This window comes from Pipistrellus kuhlii, unplaced genomic scaffold, assembly GCF_014108245.1.
Source record: "Pipistrellus kuhlii isolate mPipKuh1 unplaced genomic scaffold, mPipKuh1.p scaffold_m20_p_4, whole genome shotgun sequence".
Taxonomy (NCBI): domain Eukaryota; kingdom Metazoa; phylum Chordata; class Mammalia; order Chiroptera; family Vespertilionidae; genus Pipistrellus; species Pipistrellus kuhlii.
The window spans coordinates 802,007-822,244 of NW_023425540.1; the positions used below are offsets into that span (position 1 = coordinate 802,007).

Consider the following 20,238-nt stretch of genomic DNA (forward strand, 5'->3'; position numbering starts at 1 on the left):
GCAGCCGGGCGTGGCCTGGCGCTCTCTTCTGAATAAGCAGCCACGGACACTTTCCTGTTGGGTTTTTATGCCCTCACTGGGTGGAAATTAGACCAAAAACGTTTTTAATGAGCCCAGATTTGCCAAGGGACTCTTCGGAAACCACCAGACGCCTCGGTCAGGCGGCAGGCCGGGAGGAGCCGCTCAGGCTCCGGGAAAGGTCGGAGCTGGAAGGGGTGCAGGGAACCCTGTGGGGCGAGGGGGGGCTCCAGCGGCGCTGGCTCAGGCAGTGGGTGCACTTGCCCAGCTGCAGACGAGCGAGCCTCGGGCATTAAGCTTAGGGGGCTCAGCCCAAGACAGGCTGTCGGCAGCGCTGGCCTTCACAAGAGCCCCCAGCAGACTGCGGGGCTGCAACCCTACCCACAGGGCGCCCCTGCCCTAGGCACGGAGCAGTGGTCTGCCTGCGGAGGCACAGATCCTAAGCACACGTTCCTGGGCAGTGTTCAGGACTCCTGCCTGGAGCCTCATTCCACACGAATAAACAGTGCCCATTACTCAGTGACTAGGGTCATGCCTGCGGGTCATGTGTAGCACGCCCGCCGTGCAGAGGCGAGGGACGCCTGACGGAAGTCGTGGAGCCCGTGCTGACTGGCCCTCCTCTGTCAGCTCTACCTGCAGGCCAGGATGCGGGCGGACTGGGCGAGGCTCCTGAGGCCCACGCTGCAGTTTGGCCTCGTGGCCACGTCCATCTACGTGGGCCTTTCTCGCGTGTCAGATTACAAGCACCACTGGAGCGACGTGCTGATGGGGCTCATGCAGGGGGCGCTGGTCGCAGTGCTGGTGGTGAGTACCGGGCCGCGGCACGCCGTGCGATGGCACGTGGGTATCTGAGTGGAGGTGATTGTGAGGAGACCTCAGGGCAGCGTGCAGGACTGCCCAGGCACAGCAGGGTGGACACGGGCGGACCCGGTTCTGTGTGAAGGCTCTGACGGCGGCTGTCTTATTGGTGACGAGCGGGGGCCAGCAGGGAGGCTGTCCGCATCTCAGCGCGGTGCATCCCTGACGTCCCCGTGAGCCTGAGCTGTGCCCTCAGTCTTGCCCGCACCATGTCCTGCTCTTCACGCTCAGTTTTGCACACGCCTACTGAGACGGAGCCGAGGGCTTTTAAACTCACTCGGAGTGTGTCTGTTCCCTGTAGGTGGTGTACGTGTCAGATTTCTTCAAGGAGAGAAAGTCTTTTAAGGAAAACGAGGAGGCTTCACATACGAACCTGCACGAAACGGCCACGGGGGAGAATCACTTCCGGAACAGTCACCAGCCTTGAAGGCGGTGGGCGAGGGAGACTGCCTCTCCTGTCTGTGCACAGCCTGACGGACTCTGCTGCTACCCCGACGCTCACGCCCCGTGTACATAGCTCCCCCGGCGGCTGGCCACAGCTCCCAGTCCACGAAGAAATGCCAGCCTTTCACTCAATGCCTCACTGTACATTTTTATTAAAAATGCAATGCTTATGTACACATGTCTGGTGCTGGGCTCAGTGTCTGAGGACAGCTGTGGGAGGGCGAGCCAAGTGCTGCCATGAGCATGCAGTCACCTGCAGTCCGACGGAGGCAGACCAGCCACTCCCCGTCCCCGGGGCGCCTACAGGTAGAGGCTGGCAGCAAACACAATGTCCCTCTTGATCTTGGTGATGCCTGAGGGGAAACACGGCTCAGGTTAGCCTTTAGACCACAGAGATCGCCACCCCGCCCTGCTGTGGAGACAGCACCGGCCCTGCTGGTCCGAATGAGACCTGGGAGTTCACAGCCGGCCGAGAGGCAACCTGGAAACCACACCCTGGTCTGATGCCTCGACTCCCCTGTGCCCCAGTGTGTGAGTGTGTCTATGGGAATGGGGTGGGGGGTGTCTAAAAATATCACAGAAACCTGTTTGGGAAAGGACTAAACTAAGGAAGTTTGACCACGTGGGTTCTTTCTGAGGCAGGACGAGTCCCTACAATTAGACTTGAGGCAGAGTGGCGTAAGGCCAAGGCCGTGTCTGCGGTCTCATGGACAGGTGGCAGCAGAGGTCACTGGGGACCCTGTGAGCCCACCTACAAGCTTGGTCCCAGCCACCCCCTGGCTCTAGCCGTCTGTCTGGAGCTGGACTCCCCGCTCCGTGCCTCTACAGACGGCCTGCAGAGCGACAGCAATGGGCCTGGGGAACCCGTCTGCCTGGCATCATCTCCAGGGAGGCAAGGGCCGCTCACTGCTTCCACCACCGCCCCTCCCTCGCCGGCTTGGCGCCAGCAGGTCCTCACGTGAACCAAGCACGTGGGAAGGGCCTAACAGTTGCCTGAGGGGTGCCTGGGCCATGTCCACCCCTCCCTCGTCCATCCTGTCTCTTGCTTTGCTCTGCGGAGGGCTGGCTTATCTGTCTCTGGCGCTGGGACAGGAGCTCCAAGCAGGCCGGGTCCATCCACTCCCTGTCCCGTGACCCGGGCGGTGCCCATAAACATCCATCATCTTAGCAACTTGGCCCAGACCCTGAGGCTTTACTTAACCACTAGAGGGTGCTCGTGGCCACCCGGGGAGACGGTGGACAGGTGCTGGGACAGCAGACACGAGGGACACTGACCTTCCGCGAACTTGTTCTCCAGCTCGGTGTTCCCGATGGCTTTCGCCGCCTGACACATCTGCCGCAGCAGCTCCTCCAGGCGCCGCATGCAGCGGATGATGCTGCCTGGACAGAAGGGACACGCTCGTCAGGGGCGGCAGCCGCGGCGGCCGGGGAGGCCACGCAGAGGGCGTGGGACCGGGTGTCCCGGGGGTGCCTGGGCCCTCCCTTCAACCTCCATGGGACCCAAAGCTCCTCCCATCGTAGCCTTCTCGCAGCGCACCCTCTAGCGGGCAGCGTCCTGTGGGTGATGGACGTGCACGTGTTCACCCACTGGCAGCCACGTGGGCACACGTGTGTGACAGGCAGCTGTCCTGGAACAAACCACCCTCTCCTTCCCCAGCAGCACCCCCCTCCAGCTTTCCGGCCCCCGAGTGCTGCCCACGCACGCCTGGCTCCTGTCCACGTGATTCTGAGGGTCTGACCGAGGTCAGCATCGCCAATGTGCGTTCCTCACACATGGGCGCGGGCGCGGGCGCGGGCCGACCCTTTCTGGAGGTGGCTCTGCTGTCCACCCCGGGGCTCAGCAATTCATCGAGTGAGTGAGCGAGCGAGGAGCGAGCACCAGGTGTCATCGCTAAGGCATTAGTACCAGCTGTGCCCAATTTAAGCACAGATGATACGCACTAATAAAAGCTACCGTTATTTTTAGCGAAGTATTTCTGAAAACAAGGCCAGTGGAAAGTCCCTCATGACTCGGGCACCCCAGGCTCAGGAACCACGCCGGATGCCAGGCCTCTGAGGAGTGTGGTGGGCAGGGGGCAGCAGTTTCAAATAATGACCCGACGGCTGCCAGTGCAGGGCGGTGGGTGCGGCAGCGGCTCTGTCAGAAATGGACAGTGACGGCGCTGCCCGGAGGCTGCCCTGGATCCACTCCGTGGGTCAGCAGCAAACCACGGGCAGAGCGCTGCTCACATTCGCTGGGCATTATAAGTGACTACAGCCAATCCAGTTCACTGGGCGTAAGCAGCGACTACAGCCGATGCAAGAAGAAACCACTGTTTATATGAAGCCTTCAAAACTCCTCAAATGAACCCAGCAGACACCCCTCCCTCAGACACATGCCCCAGCTAATGCCTCAAAAGTACTGACAACTAAATATTTCTTAGCACCACGCTCTAACCAACTGAGCTAACCAGCCAAATGATCGAAACCGTTTTTGTTTTGTTTTTCACAGAAAAAGAAAATTAGGACTCTGATTAGAAACTGTGGTTTGTGTGTAGCTCATTAAGTTCCGAGCGCCGCGCTAGGGCAGTGCTCAGCTTCCTGTGTTTCTCCAATTGTATAACCATGTGCGATCACAGGAGTGAAGGCCACTCTGCAGGGGAAGAACTGACAACAACATGGCAAAGGGGGCAGTATGTTCAAAGGAGAAAACACTATCCTAAGTAAATCAGGTCTTCAGCTTTTCTTTTTCTGGTCAATTAGCCATTTTGTTTTTAAGGGTTAATGCATAGTCTAATTTTGACGCGCACTGACTACCAGGGGGCAGACGCTCAACGCAGGAGCTGCCCCCTGGTGGTCAACATGAGTGCACTCGGCCAGAAGCCAGGCTCACAGCTGGGAAGAGCACAGCGGCGGTGGCAGGAGCTCACCTGTGGTAGCGCTGAGGAGCAGGGGGGGCGGTGAGGAGCGAGGGTCCCGGACTGCGAGAGAGCGCAGCCTGGGCTGCGGGACCGCCCTGGGTGCTCGGACCTGCCTGACCAGGGGCACCTGCTCATGATGGCAGAGACGGCAGATCACACACAGTTAGAGCAGTGTGCTAAGCACCCACAGCGAGGGCCTGGCTTGTGCAGGGCACTCTCTCCCGACACAGGCAGGAGATCGATCCGCTTTATCACCAAGAAGTAACAGCGTCAGCCTGGCATGTTTACAGTCACTGGACAGACCTCCTCAGGGGGGATGAACAAGGGCGGAGAACAGCCCCTGAGCAGTAAGCTCCCATGACAAGGAGGTTCTGACCAACATCCAGCAGTTGTATTTCAGCTCCAGGCCCAGAAAACCAGCCAAACCAGCCAGGACCAGGTGCACTGACCTATGACCCCCAGGTGCCTCTGCCTCCCCCATGTGTTCCCTTCACCCCTCTCTCGCCTCAGGCCAAGTCCCCGTCTGCTCACTGCCGTCTGTCTTTCCACATAACTCTCTCTTATTACAGACAAGCCAGCGAGGCCCGAGCCCGTGCCCCTCAGAGGAGCGTGCGTGAGCCTGAGCCGCACCTTCAAAGACGTCTGTCATCTTGCAGATGTGGGCAAACGTCGCGCCCGTGGCCCACGTGTGCACCACGTCCATTAGGTGAGGTTTGAAGGAGCTCAGGTAAGTCTCCTCATCAATTTCCAACTTGGCTTCTGCTGAGACTTTTGCAATTCGTTTGGCACATTCCTTTGAAGGTAAAGGGACGGTTAACATAGCGGTGATCTCCCACCCACTTCTTCCTTACCTCCCGGGCGGGCGCCACGTGGAGCTGCTGCTCAGCAGCCTCAGGGTCCCTCCCATTGTTAAGGGAACAGACTTTTCCCATTACCCTGAAGCAACACATCACCATTTTCACAACAAACAGCAGCTGCTGGAGCATTTGAGATTTTGCTCCCCAATAGTTTGCTCAAATGAATTCTTATAAAAGTTTAAAAAAGGAAATAAATAAAATAAACCCAGGAACTTCATAAATACTATACAATAGCACTTAACCAATCTCTAATTGTTTCATTTACGAACAAAAACAGTAATAAAACAGACTTAGAGAAACACCAATCATATAACAAAATGCTTTTTCCCCCAATAAAGATTCAGAGAATGTAATCTAAAGATGGTCTTTGCCACGAGAACCTTTCTCCTTGGTAATTACAGGTGGAAAGCACCTGCAGCTACCGAAGGCCTGGGCTCCACAGGCCCTCTGCTCTGACGCCCACTCCGCCCTCACAGCGTCTTACAGCCCACCCAGCCCTGCCTCTGTGTGACCCTGAAAGGCAGACAAAAACCAATTCTTCCTAAGAAAACAGGAAGACACAAATCCATCACTGTAAGTTACTGTGACTTTGAGAAGCCAGAGATAAATAATTTCTTAGGATAAAACAGACTTTAAAACGTACTGTAAACTAGAATGGAAAAGTAAACCAAAGGTAACGCTAACTAAACCCTCGTCCATCCCGATGGTGTTCTTCACCTTGAGGAAGCGGGACAGACATGGAACTGCTGGTGTTGCCCTCTGCAGGTGGCCAGGAATCTGAACTCACAGCCCCTGTGCGATTGATTACACTAAGTCCGTGGTCGAGAAACTGTGGCGCTTTGGCCCCTTGAGTGTGGCTCTTCCACAAAATACCACGGCCTGGGCGAGTCTGCTTTGAAGAAGTGGCGTTAGAAGTTTAAGTTTAAAAAATGTGGCTCTCGCCGAAACCGGTTTGGCTCAATGGATAGAGTGTCGGCTTGGGGACTGAAAGGTCCCAGGTTCGATTCCGGTCAAGGGCATGTACCTTGGGGGGGGAGGGGGTGTGCAAGAGGCAGCTGATCGGTGACTCTCTCTCATCGATGTTTCTAACTCTCTCTCTCCCTTCCTCTCTGTACAAAACCAATAAAATATATTTAAAAAAAATAAATAAATAAAAAATAAAAAATGTGGCTCTCAAAAGAAATTTCAAACATTGTCCTGTTGATATTTGGCTCTGTGGACTAATGAGTTTGCCGACCACTGTACTAGTGAAAAAGACTGTTTAACTGTTTTAAGTAAAAACCACATTAAATGATGAGACTAACATCATGTGACATCTTCAACCCAGAGGAAGCTGTCTCTATTGAAGGACATGCACTCTAGGCCGTCAAAAGCGGCTATTTTACACCCCCTGCTCAGAAAGGGGCAGCTGAAGGAACCCACCTGCATCTGACGAAGTGGCCCCGCCAATTGCTCGGTCAGTCTGGGCATCTCACTGGACTGGGAAGAAAGGAGGGAGGGTCAGCTGTGAAAACCACACCCAACCAGACCTGCCTCCTCCTGTGACCTCGCTGCCAGCCCAGACTGTGTGGGCTGTGAGGCCTTCGGTGACCGGGAGCTGAGAGTGCCGTCTCCTCCCCCCAATGCTGATCTGCCGCAGGAGGAGGAGCAGCGGCCCAGAGCCCGGCAGACCGGGAAAGCCCACCGGGACGCTGTGCGTGCAGGCCACGGGCCTTGAGAGCAGCAGCAGCTCACACAGTGCTGTGCAGAGGCAGGTCTGCTCTGTCCGTTTCACCCACACACACAGCTTAAAACATGCCAAGTGAGACATGTCCGTGACCGTTTTAAACAGGTCACGTCGTTTTGGGGTGAAGTGCAGGTGGTCCCGTGGACAACTCCATGCGGACCCAGCGCTGAGGCGTGGGCCAGCCCGCACCCCTGACCCAGCGACCCACCTGCGGAGTGGGAGCAGCTTCCCGGCGACCCCAGCTGGGAGGGGACGGAGACCCAAGATGCCCTGTCGTTCACAGGCCGCCAATTCCATTCTCACTCGCTTGTCTCTCCGGCCGTCTTCCAGGCCAGACCTCTGACAAGGCACCGGGCTATGGAACCGGCTTAAAGCCTGGTGTCTGGTTAACACCACCCAGAAATGAAATCTGGTTCTCTCTCCTTCCTGGCAATCCGCATCTACTATCTGATTCTCACTGTGCCCGGGCTGACGCCGCACGCCTGCACCGCACGTCCCCCGCACGGTGTAACGGGAAGGGGCGCGTTTGCATTGCAGCCGGGGACGGCCGTGGGGACTCACGTTCTCCTGGAACACGAAGCAGCTCAGCAGGGCGGTGGCCTGCTCCGCCGACAGGTCGTTGAACAGCCCGTTGAACATCATCTCGGTGAGCAGGAGCTCGTCGGCACTGCGCCCGCAGGAGAGAAGAGCGCATCAGACGGGCACCCCTTACAGGGCGTGTACACACCATTACATGGAATGTACACGCCCTTACACGGAACGTACGCATACTTACATGGAATGTAAACACCCTGACATGGCCTGTACATACCCTTACACAGAATGTACACACCCTTACACAGAATGTACGCATCCTTACATGGAATGTACACACCCTGTCACGGAATGTACACGCCCTGACATGGCATGTGCACACCTTTACAGTGAATGTACATGCCCTGGCATGGAATGTACACAACCTTAGATGGAATGTACATGGCCTTACATGGAATGTTTGCGGCCTTACATGGAATGTACACACCCTTACATGGAATGTACGCGGCCTTACAGTGAATGTACACGCCCTGGCATGGAATGTACGCGACCTTAGACGGAATGTACGCAGCCTTATATGGAGTCTTTAACAGCTGAGCTATTTGACCCCCAAGTGTAATCAGTGAGAGTGACCAGTTCACTAAGGAAAGGGCAAGTCACTGTACTGCCAACATACAAATGAACTTAACGTGGGCGTTTCAAGCAAATACCAAGCTGCACGTGTCCCTGAGTTAAAGAGCATCACTTAACACTCAGGAACCAGGAGGAAGTCATCACCAATTATTATCTGGGCCCAACCATCTAATTGTTTCTATCTCTTCCTTCCTCACTAAAATCAATAAAATTATATAATGACAACATAATATGCAAATCGACCGAACAGCCCAAACGAAGGTGGGGCTGCACAATGAATTTTGTGCATCGGGCCTCTAGTGTTCTATAGAATAAAGAGATAATATGCAAATTGACCCTCACATTGTAACACCATCACAAGATGGCGGCACACATAGCGAGGGCAGGGCAGCACGCGGGTTCTGCCAGGGTGTCCGCAGCCCCCCATGCACGCTGCGTGCAGCCCGGAGGCAGGGCGTCGGGCGGCATTCCAGGACTCAGGGCTGTCTTGCGGTGCACCAGCCACACGGGGCAGGACTTTGGGATTCCGAGTGTCCCCATGGTGTGGGGGTGGGGTGGAGGGTGTCCTGGGTCTCACACAATGGGTCACTTATATAACTATAATATATATATATATAACTATAATGCGCACACACACACACACACACACACACACACACACACACTTGGATTCCTAATGGTAACATGATAGGACACGATTACTTTAATGCAGGAAGAGACAAGAAAGATAATCACAGCAGAGTGACCTGGTTTACACAGGTGACTGCATTAACAATGCTGGAGTTTTCAGAGCACGTTTTGGAAGGACGTGAGGGGGAGCACGAGAAAAGCCATGCTAAGCGACAGACGGAGGGAGACGTGGCCACAGGCATGTAGAGAGCGAAGGGGACGAACACTGCCTTAGGGTGTTCATTCTAAAAGCCAGAGAACCCCCAGACTGCTGCCGGGGGGCACGGAAGGGTGGTCTGGAAAGAACTCCGAGGATGAAGGACAGGCTGCAGAGGCGGCACACACACAGGAGGGCTCACGTGGACCTGACCCCCGCAGGAGGCTGAGGACAGCCTGAGAGGACGTGAGGAGACAGGGAGGGAAAGGGCTGGAATGCGGCTTGAGAGCCGCAGTTTGCCGACCACGGTTCTAGAACATTCCTGAAGGGTGCTAGCCCGCTCTGCACGTCACGTGAATGGCTGGAAGAGCCAGCCCTCAGACAGCTCTTTCTTACCGAAGAGCAGCCCTGCGCCAGCCTCACCTGCTGATCTCGCAGGCCACGCGTCCCTTCATCTCTATGACATCGGACGACGTGGCGAACCCCAGGCGCCGCAGCACGCGCTTGCGGCATTTGAGCTCATCCATCTGCAGGACCGTTCTTGCTTTCTTGAGTTCACGCTTTGCAGATTTAATATCTATTGCGATCTAAAGCATCCAGAATATAAACAAAGCTCTGTTAAGTGAGCGAAGTAACATGGGACTTACTCAGGACACAAAATCCTCCCCAAGGACGCTCCCCACACTGCCCTGTCAGTGCTCATGGGCAGGGGGGACACAGGAGTTTCCAAAGCTGCGTTCCTGGGCCTTTCGAGGGAGGAAGACCAGGGAAGATGGTAAACTGGAAAACACCGCCGTCCACGGCAAGTCAGAGCCGAGCAGGAGGGCGGGGCTCAGCCTCCAGAGTTGGCGGGAGAGGAAGGGCTGGCCGCGGGGAGTGAGTCCCCGCTCAGTCACCCGCTCACCCCTCATCCTCAGGAAGAGGGCCTCTATTACTCTCATCTGTCTCTTTTTTAAAATACAGATATTTATTTTGGAGAGGAAGGGAGAGAAAGAGAGGAACGGAAACATCGATGATGAGAATCCCTGACAGGCTGCCTCTTGCACGTCCTCACCAGGGAGATGGAGCCCGAAACCTGGGCATGTGCCCTTGACTGGAATCGAGCCCAGAACCCTTCAGCGGACGCTCTACCACCGAGCCAAACCGAACAGGGCAGCTCTCCTGACGCCCTGGATTGTCCTCACCACCCCGGGTGAGTGTCCCTTCTCTTTGTCCTCAAATGCATCCCACCCTGGAAACGGCTCTGGCAGGAGCGGTCTTTGCCCCACAGACAGAGGAGAGCTTCCGAGCGCATGGACCTCGAGGCCGTCCTTGTGAGTGGACGAGTTTTAACCTTCAGCGATCAGTAACTGTGACAAACGCGTCTGCTGGGACATGAGTACGACAGAAGCACAGAATCCTGAAGCACAGGCTGATGCTCAGAAAAACACTGACACGAAGGCAGTTAGGGACTGGGAAGCTGAATTTTTCAGACTTTACATTAAGCTTCAAGTGAGGAGTAGCTGTTCTGAAGGCAAGGATGGTGGTCAATGTATTCACAACTAACGGGGTGCCGTTTACAGTTACGTTGTCATTCTCACAGAATCACACGCAGTGGGAACTGACATTCACTGTAGGCCTTACGAAGAGGCATTAACAGCGTTAAGCAGGAAGTGACGTTTGATTGGACAAAAGATTCCAGGTGCAGAGAGGTGGGCAGTGGAGAGGGGTATGTTCGCTTCCAAAAGCTTTTTCTGAGTTCACTATTCAGAATGGCTGTAAGATCACCTTTCCTGCTTAGAGATTTCAGCTGATTACCATGAAAAGCTGAACTACCACTGGATGGCTACAATAAAAACACAGACGACGACAAGTGTTGGAAAGGATGTGAAAAATTGGAATTCTCATAATTGCAGGTGAGATGTAAAGTAGTGTAGCCACTTTGGAAAAGCTTGGCAGTTTTCTCAAAAAGTGAAACCCAGAGTTACTCTATGACCCAGCAATCCCAATGCCACCCAGGAGAAAAGAAGACATATGTCCGCACAAAAATGTGGACACAAATGTTCACAGCATCATTACTCATGGTCGCCCAAGGGGCAGAAACCCCCCGTGCCATTCTGACGGCTGGATAAACACACTGCGGTCCAAGAAGCCATGGAGCCCAGCCCTCGAGGGGCAGCCGTGTGCCCTGCGGGAAGCGCCCTGCGGGAAGCGCCCTGCGGGAAGGCGCGGATCCGTGCGGCGCATGGGGAACCTGCAGACACACGCCAGCACCAGCTGCACTCTATAGGACTTTCTGAGAGGAAACTCCAGCGCGGCCTGGCGTGGGGCAGGGAGCAGATGTGCGGCTGTAGGACTGGAGGGGGAGTGGGAGTACTGATAATTGGTACGAGGTCTCTTTCTCGGGGTAATGAAAACATTCTGAAACTAGACGGTAGTTATGGCTGCAGATAGCTGTGGATTTACTAAAAACAACTGAAGTGTGAGCTTTAAAAAGGTGAACATTGCCCTAGCTGGTTGGCCCAGTGGGACGATAGAGCGTCGGCCTGCAGACCGAAGGGTCCCAGGTTCAATTCCGTTGAAGGGCACGCACCTCGGATGCAGGCTCCATCCCCAGCCCTGGTCAGGGCTCATGTGGGAAGCAACCAATCGATATGTCTCTCTCACATTGGTATTTCTCTCCCCCCCCTCTCTCTCTCTCTGTCTCTACCTATCCCTTTCAATCTCTCTAAAAATCAATGAAAAAATATCCTCTGGTGAGGATTAACAAAACAACAACAACAAAACTACAAAGAAAACGCCCCTTCAAATGCCGAACTATATTGAAATGATCTTCATCTTGCCTTACTGAGAGTCCGTACTTTCCTTAGCTGACGAAACCCATCAGAGAAGAAAATGAGCACCACACGCTCACTGACGTGGGGAATACACAGAATTCCAGGCTCCCATCAGTGTCTTCATACCTGTGCTTTCTTCTCACAGAGCGTGTACACCGTCTCCAGGTTCGGGTCGTTGTGCAGCGGGTGCGAGTACATGCGGTGCTCGAAGGCCTCCACTTTCTGGATGACCTTCTTCAGGCCCTGGTCTTGAATGCCCATGTCATCGATAGGGTCCAACAAGGGAACACCGTCCGGAAACCGTTTCTGAACTTCCTGAAACAAGCATTTAAGGTTAACGCTTATTTATAGACAAACTTAGGGTTAAAACAAATCGGTATTTTCTTTTATGCTTTTCTATGTGCAAACACAAAAAGGCTGCGGCATTTCCCCAATCGCTCCCATGTGAGTGCATCCCCCACGGCCTCTGGTTCCAGAAACGCCTGTGAGGACTTGCTGACCGGGGCGCACTGGACCAGACTAGGAACCCTGCACACAGAGCTCACCGTCTGGCTGTGGCACAGCTCGTTGGTGAGCCTCTCTCTGGCATTTGGGTTGTGAACACAACTTGCCATCATAAACCATCATGTACTGAATATCTCTTAAGTGTATCAATTGTTTTCAATTTCCTGATAAATACCTTGGGGTTGATACCTAGGGAGGGCACAACTGAGTCAAAAGATGAAAATTTTAAAAGGGTCCAGAGATCCCTCTTGCTATTTTTTTTACATGACTGAACTGTGAACATGGTGAGCATGGGAATTCAGAGAAGGGATGGTCCACAGCAGACTAGCGCCCCCTGGGGGACTTCAGGGTCTAAGACTTCAAAGATGAGAGGATTTGGCCAGGTAGGAATTAAGATAAACAAACAATAAATAAATACCTACAGCTTAAAAATGTCCCGTGAAAGTGGCCTGTTCCTTTATCTTTGTTGTCTCAGATTCTAGTATATAAATTAGCAGATGCTAATTTAAATGTTTATTGACTAAATAACAAAGTTCCTTTTTTAGTAGAAAATAAAGTTTCTACAAGTTCTCATTTTCTGTTGAAAATTTGACCATTCTGAAAATGGCTAAGTCCTGGCCCGGGACCTGCCCTCCTGCCCTCCTGCCCTCCAGGGGCTCACGAAGCAGGCTCTGCTGCCCTCAGGGACCAGGAGCCGCCGCTGCCGGCTGCTCACAGCCCTTCCGGAAGGAGCGTGCAGCGGCCGCACTAGGGGCCTCGGTGGGTGTGCATGGAACGGACGTGCAGTGCGTAAGGTCGTGTGTACCTGTATTGACTTCAGGACGCTCTGCCTGTTGTCCAGGGGCCGGAGGTCTTTGGGGATGTAGAGCCGGACACTGCTGATCGCGGACAGGAGGTGCACCAGGACTGGAACAACCTGCGACGAAGAGTTCCACAACGCTGCGTTAAACTTACACCTTGTCACGTTCTACGTTTCCCGACATCCAGTGTACGTCCCTAACAGGAAGCTGAAGTTACAGCGGGACAGCCTAAACAGAAATGATCACTGTGGAAGCTTTCATCTTAGTAGAGACCGTACTTTAAAAGTAAAAACCAATTCAAACCTAAGTAACAGGCCTATAAATGGCACACAGAAATAAGTGAGCGCTCACTACAGAATCCATGCTTGATGCACCTTTGCTTCCTCCTAGCTGGCCCTCGAACCCCGATCCCTCCCACAGCAGCCAGAGGGAGGGAGCCTCCCCGGGTTAGAGGCCGAGGAAGGGCCACGAAGCGAGGGGTGGGCGGCAAGGATGGCGAGCAGTGCTGCGCCAGACGTACCAGCCAGGCCACCTCTCTAATGGTCTGCCAGGCTTCCCAGGCAGAACTCTCCCCTCCCCATTCTGCTTCCTTTCAGCTCAGAGGCCTCCCTGAACTGAGGTCCAAATTCATCTGGGTCTCCTATGGTTGCCTTCACATAATCAGTAACAAACAACCATCACTGGCTTGCTGGAAATAAATGTGTTGTTTTACTGAACAGATAAGAGTGGTTAAGCATGGGTTCAAGTCCAGAGTATCCGGGTTTGAATCCAATCTGCAGCTCGTTGTATGACCTGGAGCAAGTTTCCACATTTCAGAAATGGGGACAAACTCTTATCTGTCTCACGTACTTCAAATGTACAGAAAGAATAGGAAAAGAGCTCCCACACACCTTTACTCAGCAATCATTCACATGTGACCGACTGCTTCGTCACTCTCTCTACAGAGCAAAGATGGAACTCTGATGCTGATACAATGACACTGAATCTACCGTCATTAAACATGTGTCTACGTTCCCAATGTCTTTAAATCACCTCCCCTCTCCCCAACTAGTCCACGGTCCAATCTAGGATCATGCAGTGAATGTAATTGTAACAGTTCTTTGTTCTCCTTTCCCCTGGCACAGTCCCTCTGTTGTCTGTGACACTGACATTTTAATAGGATGTCATTTTGGAGAATGCCCACCATGTGGGTTTGTCTAATCACGAGGAACCACAAGCTTGAGGTTATGCATTTTTGGAGAAGTGATATATTTTTTTTTTTTGGGGGGGGTCTTCATTCATTGGTCAACATTATTGGTGATGGTAACTTTGATCACTTGATAAAGTGGTATCTGCTAGCATTCTCATTTTATGTTTTACTTTTGTCACTATTACCTTGCCATAATTTGATTTTTAAAAGAAGGGCTTAAATCTCATTACTCGTTTTACTGATATTTAGATAGTTTTAACAGACCTTAAAATACCTTAAAACTTCCCATTAGAAACACTGACCACGTTTACTAGAATCCCATTTGGGAAGCCTGGGGCCTACAGGAACTCACAGATGCTGGAGCCCAGGGAGCTCAGCACACACCTGCATCTCCCCCTTCTCCTCGGGCTTGGCCGGTTTTGCAGCCTCCGTGGCCGAGTTTTTCAAGCTCTCTCGGCTGCAGCGCAGAAGCACTTCCACCACATACAGTGGGTCTAGCTCACCAGAGTTGGGCTGGAAAGAGCAGAGCAGATCATTAACTCCTAGACCCCGGGTCCAGGGACGGTGCGCTCAGCACTGATGAGTTCAAAGGAGAAATATAAATTATCATGAAATTATAAGTAGTTGTTGTTAGGAAAATAACCCATCCATTTTAAGCACAACATTTAAGATTATTCAACAAATTATTTCCTTATGGCAGTATTTATTACGCCTTCTCTTAAGATAATATTCATTAACAATTTATATAAAATTCTATTTTAAGAACAAATAGTTTACCTTAACATTTGACTTTTTGGAGAAATTCACGACTACTCCCCAGCCAAAATCATCTCCTTCATTCTTTACCTAAAAGAAAGTAAAGCACATCAACAAGGACATTGCAGGCTAATAAAACTGAGTCGTCCTGATGAAGTATTTTTGAGAGATCGCTGTTAAACTTATGGGAAAACCGCTGCCAATTTCACAGACCCCTGGAACACAATAACAAGAACCTCTCAATTGGCAAAATGTCAAAAAAAATGATAACTGGTGTATCTGTTCTGAGAACATCTAAAGTCGTTCGTATTTTATAGCTAATGAATTCATCCTACATAAAACTGCCTTTACTTTAGATTTTATAACTAGAACACTATCTGCCTCAATTTATATCCTCTAAAATAAAATCTGATTAACCACCCCCTCCCTTAAGCAGAGTCATGTGGAATCAAAAAAACCATATAATTACTATAGCTCAACTGCTGTAGCAGAAAGCATTTTATCAATATAAAAAAAATAGAATAGCTATTCAAAGATTACCCAATATTAAAATATTCAAATGTTTTTTTTAAATTAACATACCTTTACCAAACGACCTGGTTGTAGAAATGGTAGGCAATATTTTGGTTTGTGAATATATTCTTCAATTTCTTTACCCAGTTTGGCAAGCTGCTGTCTAATCTTGTAATAGATGACCACACTTTCTTCATTGGGTATGACTATTTTATTATATTGTTCTTCTGAGTTCCTTACCTCTGTCAATAAAACACATGCACAATATAAAAACTGTACATCCCAATGGTGTATGTACAGAGATAATAATTTAATTTAAAAAAAGAAAGGTTGATAAAAAAAATAAAAACTGTACATCCACAATGTATGCACCCATCCCCACCCTCTAGTTCATCCTTTCCGAGAGGAAACTCACCCATCAAGCCGACACTCCTCATTCCCATCCCCCCCACCCTGGCTGCCTTCCTGTCTGCTTCCTTTCTGGTTATTTCCTACTGACTAAATCAAACAATGTGTAGCCTTATGTCATTCATGTCGTAGCATGTACTAGTGCTTCTTTGGCTGAATAATGCTCCAGTACAAGGGGGGAACCATTTTATTTATCCTCTTACCAGTTGATGAACATTTAGATTGCTTTCACCTGCCCTAACCGGTTTGGCTCAGTGGATAGAGCATGGGCATATGAACTGAAGATTACTTTCACCTTTTGGCTGTAAACAGTGCTGCTATAAACATTTATGCAGACAAACATGAGTTTATTTGAACATATTTCCAATTCTTTTGGTTATGTACCAGGAGTGAAACTGTTGGGTCTTATGGTAATTCTGCCATTAAATTTGCTGAGGACGTGCTGAACTATTTCCCACACAATGGCACCATCGTGTTAACTACCGTTTTAAAAACAGCCCTCCTGAGGAGTGTGAGGTGTGCCTGTGTGGTACAATGTGCATTTCCCTAATAACTGATGGTGAGTGTCTTTTCACGTTTGTGGGAAACTATCTTCTTTGGAGAAAGGTCCATCCAAAGCCTTTGCCCATTTAAAAATTACCCTTTTTGCTGTTGAGTTGTAAGAATTCTTTACATATTCTGGACACTTGATCCTTATCAGGTATGTGATTTGGAAATATTTCCTCCCAGTCTGTGGTTTTTTTTTTCCCCACTTTGTTGTTGGTGTCTACTGAAGTATAAGCTTTTAATTCTGATGAAATCAAATTAGTTTTCTTTTGCTGCTTGTCTTTTTGGTGCATTCTCTAGGAAACAACTTGCCAAATCCAAGGTTATGAAGATGTAAGCCTGTGCTTTCTAAGAGTTTTACAGTTTCAGCTCATATTTAGGACTGTCAGCAATTTCAGTTAATTTTTACGTGTGGTCTGAGGTTAAGGGTCTTACTTCCTCCTCTTGCACGTGGCTCTCCTGTTGTCCACGCAGCATTTGTGAAAAACCCACTGCCCACAGATGCATGAATTCCTGCTTCAGCACTGTCTCTATGCTCCACTCCCATCACGCTGTGCTACCGAGTCAGAGTTCTGAGACTGTGAGGCACCTGGGGTCTGTAGCTAGGACTCTAACCACAGCTACAGCCCACTCCCAATCACAGAGCAGAGGGACGCGGCATGAGCAGCTGCTTTCCTCACAGTGCACCCCACACCCTAGCACAGTCTCAGCCTCAGCATTAGGAGACAGCAGGGGAGCCACAGACATAAACTGCTAAGATTGAGCAACCGAGTTCCTCCTTCTGAGGAAGGTGAGACACAGTGCTTCCAAAGATGCATTCCTATCAAATTATATGTAAAACATGTAACAGACTTGTGAGTGATGACAAAATGGACTGCTACTCCAGTACTGAGCAAATTTTTGAATAGTTCAAGTTTAAATGGCTTTACTGATCTATGGTAAATTATCAATAATTAAGCAGGTAGTTTCTGAGCATTTAATGTAAATTATCTCATTAAATTCTCATGAATTGGATGAACTAGATAGTATCTCAATTGCATAAAAGAGCAAACTAAGGTTCAAGTAGTCCCATATGTAACTCCACAGGCCTTGCCATGTATTAACTAATGCATTATCTATTAATGAAACCAAACAAAAAAATTAAGACTGAGTCTGCATTTTCTTTTCAGTAAATAAACAATACAATTCTGGAAGTTCTACTCTTATGGCTCACTAAGAAACCTACTGTGGATTCAGTCAATGAACATGTCATGTAAGCCAGCCTTCCCAGTTTCTTAGTTAAAACAAACCCCCACTGTATTTGTAAAATAAAGATGGATGGCGACAGCCTCTATTCTAACTGTGGGATGTCTAAGGTTCCAGCAGCATCAACAGCAAAAAGGAGATACACCTTCCCGGTCCCGGCACTGCCTGCAGCCAGCTGCTCCGCAGTGAGAGCAGCAGCTCAGGGCCTCCCCTGCAACCACTCCGCCCCACTTGCTCTCTGACCACTCTATGCAGCAGGGAGGGCTTTCAATCCCTCACCCATCCTCTCATCTCACCACTTAAACTCCTACTTCCTCCACTAAGAAGCCTGTTACACTTTGGGTACTCAGTCTTTTGTCTAATGGTTTCAAAATGTTAGAATAACAAGACTTGCTCCTTTAAAAACTGGTAGGGAAATGCAGGGATAATTCAATTGAGAAGATTCAAGGGTACAGGAGCAACACTGGTCAGAACCACACGGAAAACAGTGCTTCCTTCTCATGGGGCTTGGGAGACAGACAGAGGGTGGATAAATGGTGGCAACGTTTAAGTTCACAGAATGGGCAGCAGACTGTTGGTCAAGTCCTAACAAACGATCTGAGCACAGCTACATAAAAGTTATGATAGGTCACCATTATGTCCTCCTCCTTAATTTAAGACCTTAATGAAGACCTGTTTGAATCAGCCACAGAGAAGTGTCCTGACCGGTTTTCTTCCTTCCCTTTGAATGTCTGGTCGGCAATGAGCACTGGCTGCAGCTCTAGCCTTACGACATGACAGGGCCCAGACCTGGCTCCGGACACCCCAGGCCAAGCAGCACACAGGTGGAGGGAGTGCAGCTGAGAGGCCGGGAGCCGTCATACTTACTCTCCACCACCCCGGGAATGGCTCTGTAGTGCTGGAACTGGTAGAAGGACTTCTCCAGCATGTACTCAGGGTTGATTTCTTCCACACGCAGGAGGTTCAGAACCATGTTGTAGGTCAAATGAAATGCACTGTTCAGAGGGTCGGCCGAGCCCTGGGAGGAGTGAACGTCACTACTTCAGTTATTCAAATACTCACACCAATGGCTTCCACCTGGCAGAGTGCTTCACTTCCCTCTATATTAGGGGTGTCGAACTCAATCAGAGAAGGGGCCAAAATCTAAAATCCAGCCTAAATCGCGGGCCGAATGGTTTACTGAACAGTCATAAACTGTCACTGTGATGGAAACGCAGCGGAGTGCAGTGATGACAGCGCGGTGCGGGCCACACTGCAAGGCCTGGCGGGACGGATTTGGCCCGCGGGCCTTGTGTTTGACACATGTGCTCTATATCAATGTTTCCCAAACTTTTGACATATGTGTACCCCTTCTATAATTTTCTTAACACTGAGGACCCCTCGTACTCATGAGAACGTATAATTAGGCGCAGCTAAGCACAGTGCAACGCGTACCCCCACCAAACTCTTCCTGTACCCCTGGGGGTACGCGTACCACACTTTGGGAAGACTACAGAAGTGGGTTACGTTTTCCTGGGAAATGTTCCAGGCCAGCGAGATAAGCAAGCTCTGGAGACCTGCTGTGTAACACCGTGTCTGTACTCAAAACCGTGTTGTGAAGAGGGTAAATCTCATGTTGTGCTTTGTTTCTTCTGCAATAAAATTTAAAAAAAAAAAAATTTAATGAGCCCTGGCCCGGTATAGCTCAGTTGGTTAGAGCATCATCCTGCACACAAAAAGGTTACAGGTTCCCAGCCAGGGCACATACCTAGGTTGCAGGCTCAATCCCTAGTCAGGGTGCATACAGGAGGCAACTGATCAATGTTTCTCTCTCACATCAGTGTCTCTCTCTCTCTATCTCTCTCTCAAAAAAAAAAAAGTAAATAAAAACATTCTCAGGTGAGGATTAAAAAAGCAATAAAATATAATATACTGACCTATGTATGTCTTAATGTAGTTTGAAGCTGTATTTATTTTTTTGTTTTAAAATTTTAGTTTTGAATTGCAGTTTACATTCAGTATTATTTTAAACTGGAGGCCCAGTGCACAAAATTCGTGCATGGACAGGGTCCCTAAGCCCAGCTGCCAGCTGGGGTCTTCCTTCATTCTGTGCCACCCCAGTGTTTAGCGCACGTAACGGAGTGGTCAAACTCCCGAAGGAGTTTGCATATTAGCCTTTTATTAGGTAGGATTAGTTTCAGGTGTACAGCACAATGGTTAGATAATCACATTACGTTAGTTAAAAAATGGTCCCCCTAATATTTCAATTCTCCACCTGGCCCCATACACAGTTATCACACTAACTGTATTCTTTACGCTGTCCTTTCCATCCCTGTGGCCACTCTATAGCTACCCATCCGCACTTTCCACCCCGTCGTCTGTTTCACCTTTATTTTAAATAGCTAGTGAGCTTGCCTAAATTTAATTTTATATTTTTAATTAATGGTAAGTTTCCTATCTTAGGGATTTAAGAATATGGAGGACAAGGAAAGCAACCAGGTTGAATTTCCTTGAGAGGCTCTTCAAAACAAAACAAAACATCTTAATCTAAAACACAAACACTATGAAAGCAAAATGAACAGGCTAATTTGAAATAAAGCTCGAAGTTTTTAAATTAGTTTTGTAGTATTTAGTCTATCAACAGGCTGAAACAGGATGGCAGATTGTAGAATTAATTATTCAGCTA

At 50.2% G+C, this 20,238-nt stretch overlaps 2 protein-coding genes across 8 annotated transcripts in view; one reads left to right on the forward strand and one right to left on the reverse strand.

Annotated features, from left to right (window-relative positions):
• PLPP1 (phospholipid phosphatase 1) overlaps positions 1-1,494 on the forward strand; it is a 33,587-nt gene extending 32,093 nt beyond the window's left edge. For both annotated transcript variants that reach the window (XM_036409179.2, XM_036409180.2), the window contains exons 5-6: positions 646-822; positions 1,178-1,494. In XM_036409179.2, the coding sequence (XP_036265072.1) occupies positions 646-822; positions 1,178-1,303 (303 nt within the window). In that variant the 3' untranslated portion in view covers positions 1,304-1,494. The remainder of the gene's footprint in view (positions 1-645; positions 823-1,177) is intronic.
• Positions 1,449-20,238, reverse strand: part of MTREX (Mtr4 exosome RNA helicase) — a 41,190-nt gene continuing 22,400 nt past the window's right edge. For 2 of the 6 annotated variants that reach the window (XM_036409177.2, XM_036409174.2), the window contains 12 exons: positions 18,441-18,591; positions 15,444-15,616; positions 14,883-14,951; positions 14,490-14,618; positions 12,922-13,032; positions 11,739-11,927; positions 9,220-9,383; positions 7,365-7,470; positions 6,500-6,556; positions 4,851-5,013; positions 2,596-2,700; positions 1,449-1,673 (listed from right to left, as the gene is read on the reverse strand). In XM_036409177.2, coding sequence (XP_036265070.1) covers positions 1,621-1,673; positions 2,596-2,700; positions 4,851-5,013; positions 6,500-6,556; positions 7,365-7,470; positions 9,220-9,383; positions 11,739-11,927; positions 12,922-13,032; positions 14,490-14,618; positions 14,883-14,951; positions 15,444-15,616; positions 18,441-18,591 — 1,470 coding nt within the window. In that variant the 3' untranslated portion in view covers positions 1,449-1,620. Of the gene's footprint in view, positions 1,674-2,595; positions 2,701-4,850; positions 5,014-6,499; positions 6,557-7,364; positions 7,471-9,219; positions 9,384-11,738; positions 11,928-12,921; positions 13,037-14,489; positions 14,619-14,882; positions 14,952-15,443; positions 15,617-18,440; positions 18,592-20,238 lie in introns of those variants that run through there. The other 4 variants (XM_036409175.2, XM_036409176.2, XR_006739772.1 and 1 more) reach the window with 4 other exon arrangements.